The 16,383-nt window shown below is 63.4% G+C and overlaps 2 protein-coding genes across 2 annotated transcripts; one reads left to right on the top strand and one right to left on the bottom strand.

Moving 5' to 3' along the window:
• The first annotated feature begins 52 nt into the window (after positions 1–52).
• DBNL (drebrin like) lies at positions 53–12,113 on the top strand. Its single transcript, XM_072955485.1, has 13 exons — positions 53–250; positions 3,758–3,813; positions 5,627–5,739; positions 6,293–6,367; positions 7,233–7,379; positions 8,201–8,278; positions 8,604–8,746; positions 8,872–8,917; positions 9,214–9,307; positions 9,879–9,974; positions 10,076–10,188; positions 10,447–10,543; positions 11,010–12,113. The coding sequence occupies exons 1-13, from the start codon at positions 168–170 to the stop codon at positions 11,147–11,149; spliced, it is 1,281 nt and encodes a 426-aa protein (XP_072811586.1). The 5' UTR covers positions 53–167; the 3' UTR covers positions 11,150–12,113.
• A 765-nt stretch (positions 12,114–12,878) lies between these two features.
• PGAM2 (phosphoglycerate mutase 2) lies at positions 12,879–15,661 on the bottom strand. The gene is made up of 3 exons (XM_072955486.1): positions 14,635–15,661; positions 14,367–14,547; positions 12,879–13,079 (listed from the first exon to the last, which is right to left on the bottom strand). Exons 1-3 carry the CDS (start codon positions 15,049–15,051, stop codon positions 12,913–12,915), a joined length of 765 nt encoding a protein of 254 aa, XP_072811587.1. The 5' UTR covers positions 15,052–15,661; the 3' UTR covers positions 12,879–12,912.
• Between the last annotated feature and the right edge of the window lie 722 nt (positions 15,662–16,383).

Genomic DNA, 16,383 nt, shown 5'->3' with positions numbered 1-16,383 from the left:
CAACTGTCGGGGCGGGGCTTCTAGCCTTTGGGACGGGGCTTCCGGGTGTCGGGGCTTCCGGCCGCCGGGGCGGGGCTTCCGGCCGCCGTGGGCGGGCCGGGCCCGGAAGCGGCGGCGGCGGCGGCGGCGGCGGCGGCAGTGGACGCGCGGGGAACGCGGGGTCGGCCATGGCTGCGAACCTGAGCCGGAATGGGCCGGCACTGCAGGAGGCCTACGGGCGGGTGGTCAACGAGAAGTCCCCGACCGACTGGTGGGCGCCGAGGCGGCCGGGGGCGGGCGAGGGCGGGCCGGGGAGCCCTGTCTGCGCCGCTCCGCTCCCGGGAGGTGCGGTCCCCACCCTCGTCACCCGCCGCCTCACCGAACGGGGGGACCGGCTGCACCTGGCGTCGGGGCGCCGGGGGTCCCCAGCCCTTCCTGCGCCGCGAGCCACGCCTCGGCCCCGGCAGCCTCGGTGTTGGGTTTTGCTCTGGCTGTTCTCCTTTCTTGCCTGGGGACTTCCCTGGACAAAGGGGCCCTTCACAGCCCTCCCTGCGGAAGCCACGCCCGGCTTCTTCCAAACGCCGTTTTCGGGGATGGGCCCCGAGCGTGGTCTGGGAATGGGAGCCTTGCTCCGGAGGCGCCAGACAGGGAGGTCGAGGGGTTTAGTCCCTCGTTCTCTGTGAATGTGTATTTCGGAACCTCCCCTTCGCCAAGAATACTCATTTCTGTCTATGCCTGAGCCATGGAGAGATGAATGACAGGATAGCGCTGGCTGTCTATTTGGGGAAGGGTCCCATCTTCCCTCCCCCTCCCGGTGACACCCTTCTCCAGGCTGTCAGGGTTCGGGGCGTTGTAGTACTGGGAGTCTGGGTCCGAAGTCCCCGGGCCCCCCGTTCATGTGATCAGCCTGCGAGTAGGGGGGGTCGTTCTCTCTTACTTTCCCTTTTGCTGAAGTTGTTTCCACTGACCAGGTCTGAGCAATCAGTTCTGAGAAATATGCGGAGTGTGATGGACCAAGGTGACCAGCTTCCTGGAGCCTTTTCTCATTTCCAGGGAAAGGGCCCGCTGGCGTGGCTGTGCTACTGGGGCCCTCTCCCCTTGCCAAGTGCCCCTGCTTTCTCCTCTCTGCTTTCCCTGGTGCCCGGCGCAGAGTGGCTCTCATGCAGTGCACTGTTGTGACCCTGAGGACGGATTGTAGCCTTTCCTTTACTTCACCCCCAGGCCTTTTGGGGAAGAGCTTCAGAACACCAGCAGCCTGGGTTTGCAGAATCTCTGGGGCCACGTCAATGTGGGCAGATCCTGTGGGGCAGGTCCTCATTCACTAGTTGAAAAAACACCTAGACCATGTCACTTCCCCTCTTGAATTCTGCAGTGGCTTCCTGTTGCATAACGAATAAAGCCCAGGCTCCTCGCCTCGGCCGGCCCGGCTCCTGACTGCTGTGCTGTGGTCACACCTGTGTACCACCACGCTAGCTTTCTTTCTCTTCCTTAAACTTGCACACTGGTTCCTCCTCACAGCCCTGGTTCTTGCTGCTTCCTCTGCCTGGAGCGCCCTTCTACATCCTCCTAGGGGGCCCCCAAACTTCCTTTCTCATGTCTGATGTTGTCTTCTTGGAGAGGCCTTTCTTGGTTCCTGGGTCCCCAGCTGCAGTCACATTCTTCCATTTCCCTGTTTGACTTCCTTCGGACACACGCCAGACACCCTCACTGCTTTTCTTGTCCCCTTTCTGTCTTCCCCAGAAAGGGTGGGGTGAGCCCCATCTTTGTCCCTGGAGCAGGACTGTTACGTTGCTCCGATGAAGGATGGACTGAGGGATACAGAAAAAAGCAGTAGAGGATATCAGAGGAAGGCGTGGCCTCTGGTTTGGTGGGTCGTAAAAAGGTTCGCACGCAGAGTGGGTGCGTTGGCCTGGGCCCTGGAGCCAGGCGGAGCGGGGACCAGCCACAACACCACCTCTCCACACTTGGGCTTCCTCCCGATTCCCCCAGGGGGTTCTTCCCCCAATACTGGTGCGCCTTTGCTCACTTTGCACACCGCTTCACTGCACCTGACCGTACATTAGTGGTGATATGTGTGTTCCTTGGTGTCTTCCATCAGAAAGTATGTTCCACGGGCAGGGCTTCCTAGCTGCATTGCCATCACCAGCAAGCAGCAGCTTCTCCATGTGTGTTTTTGGAAAGAGTGAATTATAAGGTGCTCAGTGTTCATACACACTGCCTGAGCCGTAGGCCTGCACGAGCCAGCACACCATTTTTTTTTCCTCATGTTGGTTTGAAAGAAGAGTGGGATTTGATTGAATGTGTGGTGAGCCTCTGACCTGGGAATACTCAAGAAAATGACTTAGGCTGGGGCAGGGTGGAGGGGAATGAAGTCAGAGGGCAGGTGGCAGGCACGGAGCTCGGCTTTTGTCAGTTGCTGCATCCTTTCTTGGACGAGCTGAGCTGAGCAGCCATCTCTGGGCCCTGCTGCTTGTCCGGTGTCCCTGTCTTCAGCAGCCGGAGCTTTGTGGCCTTTAAGAAGAGGAGGAAGGCTGGGCAGGACTCCGGCCACCAGAGTCCGGCTGTCCGCACCTCCCAAGTCTGTTTCCCCCCGTTTTTCTGAGTGTTTCTCTCCTTCTGTATTTTCTCTCCTTTCTCGGAAAGCAGGGGTTCTTCCCCGGCAGCCCGTCCTCCCCTCCAGCCAGATCTCTGGGTCTGTGTACAATTTCTTCTGGCTTTCCCAGGCTTACGCAACTCTGCCCAGTGGCGGTAGCGAGGCCCTGGGGAGGCTGAGTTGATGTTGACACTGTCGACCCTGGAGCGCCTCCTGCTGTGTCTCCGGAGCACGGGGAGATGACGCACCACACAGGGTCTTACCTTTGACTTGCCCTCCAGTGGGTTAACCCCTTCACCTTGTGGCCTTCCAGCACTCTCTGTAGCTGAGCTCCCGTAGAGTCGGTGCTGGCGGCAGGGGCTTTGTGTGGACCGCAGGAAAGCCACCTCTTTCAGAATGTTCTTTTTCAGCACCCTCTGTTCTGGTCAAGGGACTGTCCCCGGCCTGGATTTAATCAGATCTATCATACTTCTCTCAACCCTTCTGAGGCACAAGTGCACAAGCCCAAGTCTTTGCCAGAATTCTTATGAATAACTAGTCTAACAGGAGAAGAAAGGCGTGGCCTCTCTAGATACAGAGCTTGCGCAACCAAGGAACCTGTCCTGTGAGGGGCCTGACTCCACGTTGAGTCATGGCCCCTGTGGCTTGTGATGCCCTAGGCCACCTATAAAAGTCTGTGTCTGCTGGAAGAGTCTCGGACCCAGAGACACCTGCTCCGCCAACCCTTCCGTCTGCCCGGAAGACAGCAGGCAGGCACCAGGGCACTGCGCATCACTAGCAGCGCAGGGGTTCTTCCTGCTTCTGCTGGGGTGCTCTGGTTTCAGGAACGTGCAGGTATCTTTTGTCGGTTCAAATTCACAAACCCGGCAGCCAGGCGAGTATTTCACACATGAATGTCTAGAAAGTTGCCATAAAACGTCACAGCGTAGTTTTCTTCAAAGCGCTCCCCGTCACCATAGGTTTGTCCATCACAAGCCGCTCAGGTGAGCTGAGAAGGCTGCCGCCCCGCGAGGCCCAGCAGGCGGCCGGGGTCCTGCCGGCGGAGTTCATCGCGGGGCCCGCGGCAGCCCGCAGCGCTGCCGTCGGGCTGAGCCCTTTGGGGTGCAGCACGGAGCCCTGGCGGCTACAGTAAGGACAGACGGTGACCCGTGCGCCGGCTACAGGGCTGTCTGTGTTTTGTTTCAGGGCTCTCTTCACCTACGAAGGGAACAGCAATGACATACGTGTGGCCGGCACTGGGGGTGAGTACAATCAGGCGAGGAAGCGGGGGGCTCTTGTGGGGCGTCAGGAGTGAGGACGGGAGGACGGGAGGATGGGGTGCGCGGAGGGGGGAGAGCCGTGACGTCAGTGCCCCGTCTCTGCTGGCATTTCAGCCATCACAGCCGGAGGCAGGAGACTCGGTGCGTAGGTGTCGCCTGCATGTGGCCTGACTGCAGTGACACCTTCCCTGGCTTAGGGTGAGCCCACCCCACATCAGTGTCAATGTTGGGGAGTTCCCTCGTCCCCCGATCCGGGGCTGGACCAGGCAGAGCGGCTGCAGCCCCGCAGGCAGGGCAGAGGCCTCCACCGAGCAGTGTGGGGCCCCATGCCCTCACAGCTAGTCTGGCCACCTTTGGGTTTCAGGTGTTTCTTAGTGAAAATACGTCCTTCTCGGCTCTCTCCGCCTCGTGGTGCAAGGCAGCACTGCTCTCTGTCTGTGTTGCAGTCGGGAGGAGCCAGGACGGGAAGCGGGCCTGCGCTCTCCAGCTTGCAGGCAGCCCAGGGCCCGGCCCGTGCCGCACACCCAGCCCGGGGCTGCGGCTGGGAGGGTGATGGTCCCTGGGAGCTGGGTGCCGGTGGAGTAGGAGGAGGTGCCGACGTCCTGCCCCTGCCCTCCTCCTGGGGGCTCAGTGCCTGCAGGGCACACCCTCGCCCACGCGGTCACGTCAGTGCACGTGGTCAGCTGGGACGCGGTGGCCTGGACCAGTGCTTCTCAGATACGGGGTGAGGAAGTTCCTCAGGCGGAGGTGGCCCTCGGCCAGTGCTGGGCAGAGGTTGTCCGAGGGGTCTGGGCCGAGACACTGGGCTGTGAACTGCAGGCCCCCCGCCTGATACCCTGACTCCTCAGCTGACCTGCGTGACCCAGCTTGGTTTCCCTTTGTTTCTCACCAATGGCTCGGCTGACTTGTTGATAGAAAGCCCCTCCCTATTACGAGCACCACTCGGTGACGGTGCCCTTCCTAGCACTGCCGCTGGCGGCGGTCTCGGGGGCGCTGGGCTGCGGAGGGGACTGGGAGGTGCGGAGTTCAGCCGAGTCTCATACCACCCTGCAGTGGTGTTCACGCTCTGCCGCGAGTGCCCGGCGCAGGGCCTCGGGACCGCCCCTGGTTCCCTGCAGCCCCGTAGCTAAAGTAGCTGAGCCAGCTACTCCTCACAGTCTGGGGAGGTTTGGGGTACCTGATAAGAACCCCAAACTCCAGTACATGCTGGAGGTCACAGCCTCCGTGTTGGGGGAGGATGGCCCAGGGTGGCCCACTCTTGTGTCCCCATCACTCCCTTATCCCTACGCAGAGAGTGTAAGAGCCGAGCCCCTGTGTGGCTGTGGGATGTCAACATCAGCTTGGGACCCCCTGGGTGGCCCTGGATTCTGAGCAGACATCTGGGTGGGGGCAGGGGGACTCACAGCGGGCCCTGCTAATCCAGGTCGCTTTGTGGAGTCTAGGAAATGGTAAAATCGTAGAAACCCTCCATTTGGAGGTCTGGTGCCTGCCTGGCTTGCCGCAGACATGACATTTTTATTTCTAGAATTACCTGTGGGTTTACAGGAGTGGTTTATAGACTAGTGTGGGTAAAAAAAAGATCACCCCAGGTGCTTTTCACAGGCACAGACCCCGGGTCCCCTCCTGTTCTTGTAAGTTAGCTCAGTGGGGGCAGGCCCAGGAGACGGGTTCTGACGCAGGCGGGGCTGAGAACCCTGGCTTCGAGGCAGCTCGGGTTTCTGTCCCTGGTGGACTAGGTGCCAGGGCGGGTGCCGGCTGCCCGGGCCGCCTCTGACCCTCCTCGTCACTGCCGCAGACGGGGGCCTGGAGGAGATGGTGGAGGAGCTGAACAGCGGGAAGGTGATGTACGCCTTCTGCAGGGTGAAGGACCCCAACTCCGGCCTGCCCAAGTTTGTCCTCGTCAACTGGGTATGTGCAGCCTGCGGGCTTCGAGTTCCCATCGAGGTGGGACCTGGAAGAACCCCCTTTTCTTCTTTCCTCCTCTGCCTTGTGTGCTGGAGCAGCTCAAATCTGGTGAATGAACAGGACAGTGGACTGATTGAGTGTGGCCCAGAGAACACGTGGGGCCTTCCGAGTGCAGAACTCACTCCCCAGCCCGGACTACTCCTGTAAAATGGGCGATCCCGGAACACTCACGTCCTTGCCCTCTTCGGGGTGGTCATCGTGAGGGAGCAGAGGGGCTGGATGAGGGCTGGGAAGGCTCTAGGGGCTCTAATGAAATGGAGCCCCGTGGGTGGGGACGAGGGAGCTCTAAGGTAACCGCCCCACAGTGGGAGCTGGTGACCATCCACACCAAGGACCTCCCTGGCCTGGAGGTGTGGGAGCTTACGGTGTCCTCTGCAGTTTTCTCTTTCCTGGGACACAGGGAAACTGCTAAGTCCCTGGGGTGGGCAGTGGCCTTGGAGGGAGACCTGGGTCACACGGGGAAGTGGCGGGTCATGGCGGGCGTGTTGTGTTGCAGACCGGCGAGGGTGTGAATGACGTGCGGAAGGGAGTGTGCGCCAACCACGTCAGCACCATGGCCAGCTTCCTGAAGGTGAGGGCAGCTCCCCACGGGGCCTCAGAGTTCGCCGGGTCCCAAGGTCCCAGGGTGGGGGTGAGCGGGAACCACAGTCAGGGGTGAAGGTGTCGCCCACGTCACGATGCTCCACCTGGGCAGAGGCCGCTGGGCCCTTTGCTCAGGATGTAGCCAGAGCCACCTGGCAGCTGGCTTCAGCGGGGAGGACGGGCAAAGGCCCACCAGGAGACCGCGCTGGAGCAGTGCTGTCAGGATTTGGAGGGGAGGGGCAGTCGCTTACGCCCACAGCCTCGCCACGCATGTTCCCTTTGTCGCTTTCCTTACCAGCCCGTTGCTGAATGTATTCATGTCTGTCACCATACACTGGAACCTGGCTTGGTTTCAGAAGCATTTTGTATCCAACAGCATTTGTTCCTCGCTTGCCAGCTTGCTTTTTTCATTCCTCTGACTACTGGCGAGGAGACTCAGGACTTTGTTTTCCAGTAATCCAGGTGTGCCTCAGTTTCCCCATCCTGGAGCTGAAAGAGAGGGCCCCAGACTTACTGAGTAACTGAGGTCGTGGGTCTGACTTCTCATGAAGAAATCAGTAACGTGCATTTTGTACAAACAGAGCTTGTTTCCAGGTGTTTTTTCAGGTTTAGTTTTCGTTGACTAGAATGAAGCGCTGCCCTGCCTGGGTTGTCTGTAGCACCAGGAACAGGCCACAGGCCACATGGTGGCTGGCACGGGCCTCACGTACAAGCTGGGGCAAGGATGAACATCTGAGGGCTCGAGAAGAGCATGCCTTGGTTCCCGGCAGGGCCTCCTGCCCGCACCCTGTGAGCGCCTGTCCCCTCCTGGGGTCGCGGTGCCTTGCCTTCGTGACCTGCTGCTCCTGCCGTAGGGGGCCCATGTGACCATCAACGCCAGGGCCGAGGAGGACGTGGAGCCCGAGTGCATCATGCAGAAGGTGGCCAGGGCCTCGGGTGCCAACTACGCCTTCCACAAGGAGAGCGGCCGCTTCCAGGACGCAGGCCCCCAGGCCCCAGTGGTGAGTGCTCCTTGGGCCCGGGGCGGCCAGGCAGGACTGAAGTTCCTGGCTTCCAGACTGACTGGACCTGCCCTCTGTGCTTTATCCCTCGAGGGGCTGGGCTCCCCGCTGTCCTGGATCGAGGTGCAGGTGGTTGCCCCATGCCTGACGGGAGCAGAAGCTGCGTCCTGGGGGGGCGGGCCCGAATGGGCACGAGGAGCAGCCCCTGACTGTGCCTGGTGGCTCCCCCCGCCGGCTGTCCGGAAGCTCTGACGCTTGGTCTGCGTGATCACAGTTTCTCTGCAGGGAGATGCCACCCCGCCTCAAGGCCACGGCACCAACATGGTCGGTGCGGCCCTGGGTGGTGGCCACTTTGGAGAAACTTCAGGTGGTGGACAGACCGGTCAGGCCCCTCCAAGTTGCGGGCAGACACCTGCCGGCCTGTGCCTGGAGCTGGCTGGGGAGCCGAGTCCCCTGGCGCACAGCTGGGGCCCTAGGGGGCTCTGCCATGGCGGTCAGCCGCCGGCGGCTGGTGGGCCGTCCACCTAAGGACGGCCTCGGAACCGCCAGCCTCCGGGAATCTCAGGCAGCCCAAGGGGCCTTTCCCGCCTTGGATTCCGTCCCCCAGGGCCTGCTGCCGCCAGAGCCTCCGCCAGTGTTGTCTGGGGTTGAGCCTCCCCGCTGGGCAGTGTCCAGGGCCTTTCAGGCCATCTTGGTGCCAGTCTCCTTAAGGGTCAGCAGGCCAGGCGCTGCTCCACCTGCTGGCTGTCAGCCTGACAGTTCTCACCTGTGCTCTGCGCCCCTGCCCGCCGCCCCGCAGCGAACCCTCTGTCCCCCCGCAGGGCTCCGTGTACCAGAAAACTAACGCCATGTCTGAGATCAAAAGGGTCGGCAAAGACAGCTTCTGGGCCAAAGCCGAGGTGAGTGCTGCCCAGGGCAGGACGGCTATGAGAGCTGGCGTTTGTGGAGCGTTGTGACGCACCAGACATGAAATATTTCGCTCGCTGTATCTCAGTTTTCCTTACAATTAGCCTGTAGAACAAAGGTGCCTGTCAGCGCCCATTTACGGAGGGTCAGAGTGAGGCTCAGAGGTGTTAACGTAACAAGGCCTGTGGGTGTCGCTCTGGAGCCCACGGCCCCTGCGGGCTGCCTGGGGGGGACGGGGACAGAAGGCAGGCCCGCGAAGCCCGCCCGCGGTCTGTGCCAGGGGCTGAGTGGGGCGGGCCGGGCCGGCTGTCCCTGCAGAAGGAGGAGGAGAACCGGCGGCTGGAGGAGAAGCGGCGGGCGGAGGAGGAGCGGCAGCGGCTGGAGCAGGAGCGGCGGGAGCGGGAGCTGCGGGAGGCCGCCCTCCGCGAGCAGCGCTATCAGGAGCAGGCCGGCCCGCAGAGGTGAGGGGGGGGCTGCCGCCTGGCGCCGGCCTTCCCTCCCCGACTTCCCGCGCCCTCCAGAGTGCCCCCTGGAGGCAGGCCGGGCGGAGGCCGGCTGCAGCTCTCCCCTCTGCCCCTCCCCGCAGGAAGAGTGAGCAGCACGAGGTGGCTTCCAGGAGCCGAGAGGGGCAGGTGAGGCTCGGATGCGTGTCCCTGCCCCCCCGGGGGCGGGTCCCGGACAGGTGCGCGGGCTGCCTGTCGTCAGCCCTGGTGGCCACGTGTGTTCCTGCTCATGCGCACGCCCCGCCCAGCAGGCCTGCGGGAGGGGCTTACTGCCGGGGCCCTGCCTGGCCCGACGCCGGGTCCTGGGCGAGGCCTGTGGGCCCTTCAGCTTCAATGTTTGGCTTCCGGGCTCGGCTGCAGGGAGCCAGGTGGGCCGAGGGGCCCCGGGTCCTCACTCATTGCGGGGTCCGTGTGCGCCCCGCCAGGAGCCTGTCTGCCAGCAGCCACCACACCCCCGGGAAATTTTCAAGCAGAAGGAGAGGGCCATGTCCACCACATCTATCTCCAGCCCCCAGCCAGGTGAGGCTTCCCTCTGGGCCCAGCTGTGAGGCGGGGGAGGCTGAAGGCGAGCCTGCAGTCCCAGTGCAGGGCCTCCCGAGTTGGTGACAGCTGTATCAGAGGTGACAGGGATGGGCGAATAAGGGGAACTTCCAGGAGGGGAGCCGGGGACCCAAATGTCCCCTTCCTGCTCTTGACCTCTTCTTGGAGGTGGGACAGGAGGGGCCACGTGTGGCCCCAGAGTGGGTTCCCTGTGAACCTCTGGTACATCTCAAACGTTGGCTGTTAGCTGAGTCCCAGGGACCTGCGTCTGTCACCTCTCTGGTCCCCAGAAAGAGATTGGATTGCAGTGCTGGTCTGCACTTTAACACTGCACAGCGTGACCCCCCGGGGCTGCTGGAGTGTACGGTGTGTGTTTGTGGCGTGGTGTTCCCGCAGCTGCTCCATGTCGCCATTCATTCCCTGTGTGACAGCCGCTGTCCCAGAACAGGTCTGCCCTCCGGGCAGTACAGCACGTGGAAAAGGCAGAGACCGCTTGGTTCTCCCTCTTGGCAGCTACGTGAGGCCTTACATGTTTCTCACTGGTTTTCAGGCAAGCTGAGGAGCCCCTTCCTGCAGAGGCAGCTCACCCAGCCGGAGACCCCTCTCAGCAGAGAGGCGGCCCACGCCCCTTCAAGGCCCCGGGCAGGCAAGGCACCCAGCTGCCCCAGGATGGGGTTGGGGGCGCGAGGGGGACACGGGATGTCCGTCCTCCTCCCCAGGCTCAGTGGGCTGCTTCCTCCTGTGCAGATCCCCGTGAGGAGCCAGTGCCCAGCGCCCCGCCGTGTCCGGCGCAGGTGGAAGCAGAGGCCGTGTACGAGGAGCCCCCAGAGCAGGAGACCCTCTACGAGGAGCCTCCAGTGGTGGGTTCCCTGCGGCAGGGCGGGACAGAAGGGGCCCCGTGCCCGGGAGCGCGCTCCCTGGCCACGCCGATCGTGGGGTGCCTGGCTCTTCCATGGCTCACTGCCTGTGAATTACCCTGCTCGGTTTTGAGGTAGCTCCTGCCCTCCGTGTGCCGGGCCCCTTCCCCCAAGTCTGCCATGAGCCCTGGCCACGGGCAGGGCTGAATCCGGGGTAACAAGGACCCCAGACTTCTCTTGTGCTTTCCCATCCACGGGCAGGTGCAGCAGCAAGATGGCAGCTCCGAGCACGTTGACCACTACCCGGGGCTGAGTGGGAAAGGGCTCTGTGCCCGGGCCCTGTATGACTACCAGGCAGGTAATGTGCCGTAGGCTAGCCCCCTCGGACCACAGGGCCCAGGAGCAGGAGGCAGGATGTGGGGGCTCCCTCGGGGGCACAGCCCCACGGGGCATCGGAAGTGAAGACGGGGGTGGGGGTGAGCAGGGAGAGTGGGTGGACGCCCTGCACAGCCCAGGCCGCCCTGCGCGCTCTGGGAAGCTGCTGGCTGTTCCCTGGTGTGCACCCGGTTGCCCCCTTGCTCTAGTGACCAGAGGGATGGGCCAGGCCTGGCTGCGGGCACCCTGCTGACCCTGGGTGGAGTCCTTGGGGAGCAGGCTGGCGTGTGGAAGCACCACATTCCAGCCTCTCGCTGGAGCGGTGGGCCCAGAACCTGCCGCTGTAGGAAGGGGTGTCCTAGGGGAAGGGGCACAGGAGCTGCACGAGGGCAGACTGGGGGCCGGCGCCCAGGGCCGCCAGCACAGCGTCTGGGCTCGCCTTCCCGCAGCCGACGAGACCGAGATCTCCTTTGACCCTGAGAACCTGATCACGGGCATCGAGGTGATCGACGAAGGCTGGTGGCGTGGCTATGGGCCCGACGGCCACTTTGGCATGTTCCCTGCTAACTACGTGGAGCTCATTGAGTGAGGCCCCCCGGGGGCGGCTGCAGCTGCGCGCCGGCCTCGCCCGCGCCCCCCCGGACGTGGTTTCCTCGCTGCTGGAAGCGGTGGCGTGAGGGTTGTAAGCAGCGCTTTTCCGGGAGTGGGACCCCCTGACGAGGACATGCCCCTGGGCTCCCTCTGGCCTGGGGGACTTCGCCTCTGTTACCCCAAACGCAGCAATACCTGGTGGCCTCCCGGCGTGCTCCCAGCGGTTTCCCGAGCCCTCCCGACCAGCCTGGCCCTCGCCCCCCAACAGAGGACACTGGCCGCGCCCTGTCCGGGGCCAGCCTCTCAGTGACCTCCGCTCCAGGTGCGCGGCTCTGCTGAGCTGGGCGGTCTGCAGGGGCGTCTGGAGGCCTCCCTCCTTCTGCATTGGCCCTTTTCTCCTTTTCCTCCTGTCTCTAAGGGGTGGTGGCTGTTAGCGACCCTTGGGGACAGTGAACTTCAGAGTTTATGACCAAAGTCGGAGTGGGTCGTGACAATTTGGGACGCAGTCGTTACTCTCTCTGGATCCTGCTCTGTGCTCCTCGTTTCTCTGTCCCTCTGCCTGGGCCGGGGGCAGTGGAGACGGACGACGGAGTCCCCGTCTGAACACGTGGCGGAAGGAGGCAGAACGCCCACAGACGCGGCGGGGCCTCGCACGCGGCTCCCTCCTGTCTGCTGGGCCTGCTGGGTGCTGCTCAGTTGGTCCGGTTCAGGAAAAGTGACCACAGTGGCCTCTTCCTTTTGTCGTCCCTTCTCTCTGCCCCAGCCCACTCGTGTCTGCTTCTGGAGTAAGAATTGCCCCACACAGGCCCTCGTTCTGATCTAGCCTGTTGTGGCCTGAGTGCCCCCTTTGGGAACAAGCCCCTTTCTGGGTGTCTTTGGCGGGTGTGGGTGACGTATGCCCTCAGACCTTTGACCAACCGTTAGCCGCCTGGAAGAGGCATAAAGGTGAAGATGTGCCGGAAGTCCGCCTCCTTCATTTCAGTTCCCTGGGAGGGGCCGAGGACCACCCTGATCCCTGCCATGAGAGTGTGCACGCAGTGAGGCACCTGGCACCCACGGAGCGTCTGGGGACTTACAGCCCCTCTCGTGTTCCGGAAGGTGCTAGGTGGGAGTGGCTTGGGTCAAAGGCAGTACTGAGGAGGCTGCCGGCCCCAGGTGGTGGCCAGTCCCACCTGGTTACAGGTGGCACTCCCTGTCTGCTGCGGGCAGGCCTCGCCATGTCCTGATTTTCAAGACAGGCGACAGGGCCCGCCCCAGGTGTGCATGCCCCATGAATCGGGTTTGCTTGCTTCTCTGTCACCGGACGAGGGGACACCCAGGAGGCGGGGCTCAGCGTACCTACACCTCGCCCTTCCCACCCTGGGGCTGCAGGGACAGGACGGCAGGCAGTCTGAAGGGAGCGGTGGCCTGGCTGCAGTGCTCGCTGACCGCAGGGAGGACTGGGTCACTAGGACCCTCCCTGAGTAGCCCCGGGCACTGATACAGAGCAGGGTCACCACGACGCTCTCCAGCTTAGGGGGTCACCCTAGGGGCTTGGCAGGGAGTACGTGACAGCCGGGGATGGGGACAGGCTCTTGCCCGTGGTCCCAGGGTCACGCCGCCCACTGAGGCAGGCTGGGCGGGCAGCAGGGGCCGGGGGTCGTGTTTGTAGTGCGAGCCGGTGCTGGGGGTGGGCTTCCGGCAGCCCGCGTGCCGGGCGTCCGGGGCCACAGTGAACTTGAGGCAGCGGGAGGAGGTACCTTTATTGGCAGAGCCCACCCCTCACTTGGCCTTGCCCTGGGCGGCCACAGCCTCCATGGCCTTGCGCACGGTCTCCTCGTCGCCCAGGAACCGCATGGGCTTGGTGGGCTTCAGCGCCTGGTCCAGCTCGTACACGATGGGGATGCCGGTGGGCAGGTTCAGCTCCATGATGGCCTGGTCCGACATCCCTGGGGGAACAGGGTCCTCAGCCCCTCCCAGCCTGTGCGCTAGGCAGCCGCCTGCTCCTGCGTCCCGCGGGCTCCGTGACCTTTGCGGGCCACAGAGCCGTCAGCCGGGCTCAGCCCTCCCGTCCCTGACGGCAAGGCCGCAGAAGTGTGGCTCGAGAAGGTCAGGGCAGACCTGAGACAGCAAGCGACAGAAATAGCTGTGGTAAACGGAGGAACCCCGCTCCACCCTGGGGCGACGCCATTGGTCCTCGCGGCCCGACGTGAACTCCAGCCAGACTGGTGGATACTTGGGTTCAGAAGGGACATTAACCATTTGGTTCCTAGAGAGTTCTAACTTCTCGGCACCCTAAGCAGAGGAGCAGGGGTACTTCTGAGGAAGGGAGAGGGGTAGGGACCGTGAGAGGGGCTGCTGGTGGCCGAGGTGGACGGGAGGCCCTGCCAGGTGGGAGGCAGTCTCTCGTGGAAACCCTACCCTGCCAGCCTCCCGCAGCCCCTGGCCTGGAATAGCAGCTCGACCTTTGCTGTCCTGCCACCCCACCCCCTTGGTGCAAGGAGGGCTCAAGGGAAATGCGTAAGTGGGAGGCCCCAGTCCCTCTGCCTCGCCTCGGGGCATCCTTTCCTCCTAGGCCAGCCCCCAGGACGGGGCTGGATGATCGACTTTGCACCTGCTAGACTCAGCGCCGGCTGTGAGGCGTCTGCCGGACGCAGCATCCTGGGGAAGGCGGACTGGGGCCAGCCAGGCTGTCGTGCTGGAAGGGGTTGCCCCCCTAAAGAGAAGCCCAGCTCGCAACCTGGGGTCCCCAGGGGTTCCCACACCCTGCATCCTTCTTTTGGTGGTCTTACCTGTGCCTGCAGTGGGCGTGAGCTGAGCCCTGCCGAGGGTCACTCAGACCGGGACTTAGAGCTGGGTGGCCCTGCCTTCTCACAGGTGGGTGTCCTTGGACAAGAGGCCCCCCCCCGGGGCACCCCTCCTCTCACCTGGGGCTTGTGTTTGGGAAGCCAGGCCAGCCGTGGGCCCCTCAGCCCCTGAGCAGGGCCTGGGCCCGGGGTCAGCGGTGCTGGACGCTGTCACCCACAGTCTCCGAAGGAAACTCCTCTTACACAGTGTCCCAGCACACACAGGTAGGGACTTACACAAAGCTGTTTTTTTTTTTAAATGATTTCTCAATCCTCCGTGTTTGATTCACAGTCCGAAAGCGCCACTCCGGGCGCTGTGCTGGAATGCGGAGCTGGGGGCTGGCCGGCCGCAGGGAGCGCGTGGCCGCGCCCCGGGGCGGCGGGCCTCACCTTCCAGGTGCTTGACGATCCCCCGCAGGCTGTTCCCGTGCGCTGCGATCAGCACTCTCTTGCCGGCCTTGATCTGGGGGGCGATCTCGTCGTTCCAGAAAGGCAGGGCCCGGGCGATCGTGTCCTTGAGGCTCTCGCAGGTGGGCAGCTCCCCGGGCTTCAGGCCCGCGTACCGCCGCTCCTGGGGGCGCCCACACTGCGGTCGGCCGCCCGCCCGCCGCCCCCCACCCCGGCCTGCCTCCCGCCCCGCCCCGCCGCGGCCGCTCACCTTGCTGATGGAGCTGTAGTAGGGGTGGTGCTCGTCCATGGGGGGCGGGGGGATGTCGAAGGAGCGCCTCCAGATCTTCACCTGCTCCTCCCCGTGCTTGGCCGCCGTCTCCGCCTTGTTGAGGCCGGTGAGGCCCCCGTAGTGCCGCTCGTTGAGGCGCCAGGTGCGCACCACGGGCAGCCACATCTGGTCCGTCCCGTCCAGGATGGTCCAGAGGGTGCGGATGGCCCGCTTGAGCACCGACGTGTAGCAGATGTCAAATTCCATCTTCGCATCCTTGATGGCGTGCGCGCCCCTCTTGGCCTCCTCGGCCCCCTTCTCGCTCAGCTCTGCGTCGAACCAGCCGCAGAAGCGGTTCTCCTGGTTCCAGGTGCTCTCGCCGTGCCGAACCATCACCAGGCGGTGGTGGGCGGACATGGTGCCGGTGGGGGCTGTGGCAGGTTCCCGACGGCGACAGGTGCCCCTCCAGCGCCCCTGGCTTTATAACAGTCTGTCCCCAGCCCCCACCCAGCCAACTGCCGATCAGCATTCCAGGCCTGACAGGCGGCGGCAGGTGGCCAGTAGCAGGGCTCCGTGCGCAAGGCTGGCCAGGAGCTGGCCTCAAAATAGCCTCAGCGGCCTCCGGTCCCCACGGCCCGGAGCCCAGGCTGGGCGGGGCCGGGTGGGGCCCCAGCAGGGCTGGGCCTGAAGGGCAGAATCCGGGCCTGCGGCAAACCTGGGAGGTGGGGGCTAGCAGGGCTCTCCAGGGGGAGACTCCCCCTAAGGTTGGGGCTCCCAGCCCCGTCCGGCCCCTCCCTGTTCCCAGACCCCCCAAAAAATCCCAGCCACATTCACTAGTCACTCAGCACAACCGGGGACAAGCCTGAGTTTCGGTAGGGACACTGCTCGATTCAAGGGGAGCTGCGGGATGCAGGAGCCCTGTGGAAGCCTGTGGCCGACAGCCAGCCTCGGAGGGGCTGTGGCACCCTCTCCACTAGGGACGGAGGAGGAGGAAAGGTTGCTGTGGGCAGAGCTAGGGAGCAGGTGAGGGCTCTGGCCCTGGGGAAAGAAGAGGTCTGGCCTTGCGGGAAGTGGCAACAGTGTGGGGCGAGGTCTGAGCTGGGCAGAGCGGGGTTTCCAGGACAGTTGGGAGCTGAAGGTCTGGCTGCTTGGGCCAGGGAGGGCCAGAGGGGTCTCTCTCCTCTCGTGCCCCTTTTTTGCATCCTTATCCCACATCTGGCTACGCTCTCCCGCTCTGCCTTCACCCAAGCCAGGCTCATTCCTTCCAGCGGGAACCACCTTTAAAAAGAAATCCTGAATGCATGTCCCCAAGAGGCCCCAGGAGCAGAGGCCACTGTGCCCATCTGTGGTCCCCCATGTCTTCCCACCCGCTGCCACGTTTCTGAAAACGGACAAGGGTGGGTGGGAGGCCATTTCAAGCTTGTGGTGGGGGGAGGGTGTAGCCCAAGTGGTAAAGTGTGTGCTGGGGTTCAATTCCCAGTACCTCCTCTAAAAATAAATAAATTAGCCTAATTCCCTCCCTCCCTCCTCCTCCCAAACAGCAACAACAATAAAAAAACACATAAAGAGGCATTCTGATTATACAAATAACCTGTGTTAAGTGCAGGATACTTTCAGATACACAATTAGAAAAAAATGAAAAAAAAAAAGCGAGGCGAGAGAGACTCTGACACCCCTCCCTCCAGCCTTGCTGCCTACCCAGCGTAGGGGCTCCCAGCTCTGAGCCCCCGAGATGGAGGCTCTCCACCC

The sequence above is a fragment of the Vicugna pacos genome, chromosome 36 (assembly GCF_048564905.1).
Source record: "Vicugna pacos chromosome 36, VicPac4, whole genome shotgun sequence".
NCBI classification, from domain to species: domain Eukaryota; kingdom Metazoa; phylum Chordata; class Mammalia; order Artiodactyla; family Camelidae; genus Vicugna; species Vicugna pacos.
The sequence above is the reverse complement of the archived record's forward strand: the minus strand, read 5'-3'. Positions and strand labels throughout refer to the sequence as shown.

Coding starts and splice junctions, on each gene's coding strand:
- PGAM2 (XM_072955486.1), bottom strand. CDS start 15,051: ATGTCCGCCCACCACCGCCTGGTGATGGTTCGGCACGGCGAGAGCACC. Junction 14,548..14,634: donor ACTACAGCTCCATCAGCAAG/GTGAGCGGCCGC, acceptor GGGCGCCCCCAG/GAGCGGCGGTACGCGGGCCT. Junction 13,080..14,366: donor GATCGTCAAGCACCTGGAAG/GTGAGGCCCGCC, acceptor CTGTTCCCCCAG/GGATGTCGGACCAGGCCATC.
- DBNL (XM_072955485.1), top strand. CDS start 168: ATGGCTGCGAACCTGAGCCGGAATGGGCCGGCACTGCAGGAGGCCTAC. Junction 5,740..6,292: donor AGTTTGTCCTCGTCAACTGG/GTATGTGCAGCC, acceptor GTTGTGTTGCAG/ACCGGCGAGGGTGTGAATGA. Junction 9,975..10,075: donor CCCTTCAAGGCCCCGGGCAG/GCAAGGCACCCA, acceptor CCTCCTGTGCAG/ATCCCCGTGAGGAGCCAGTG.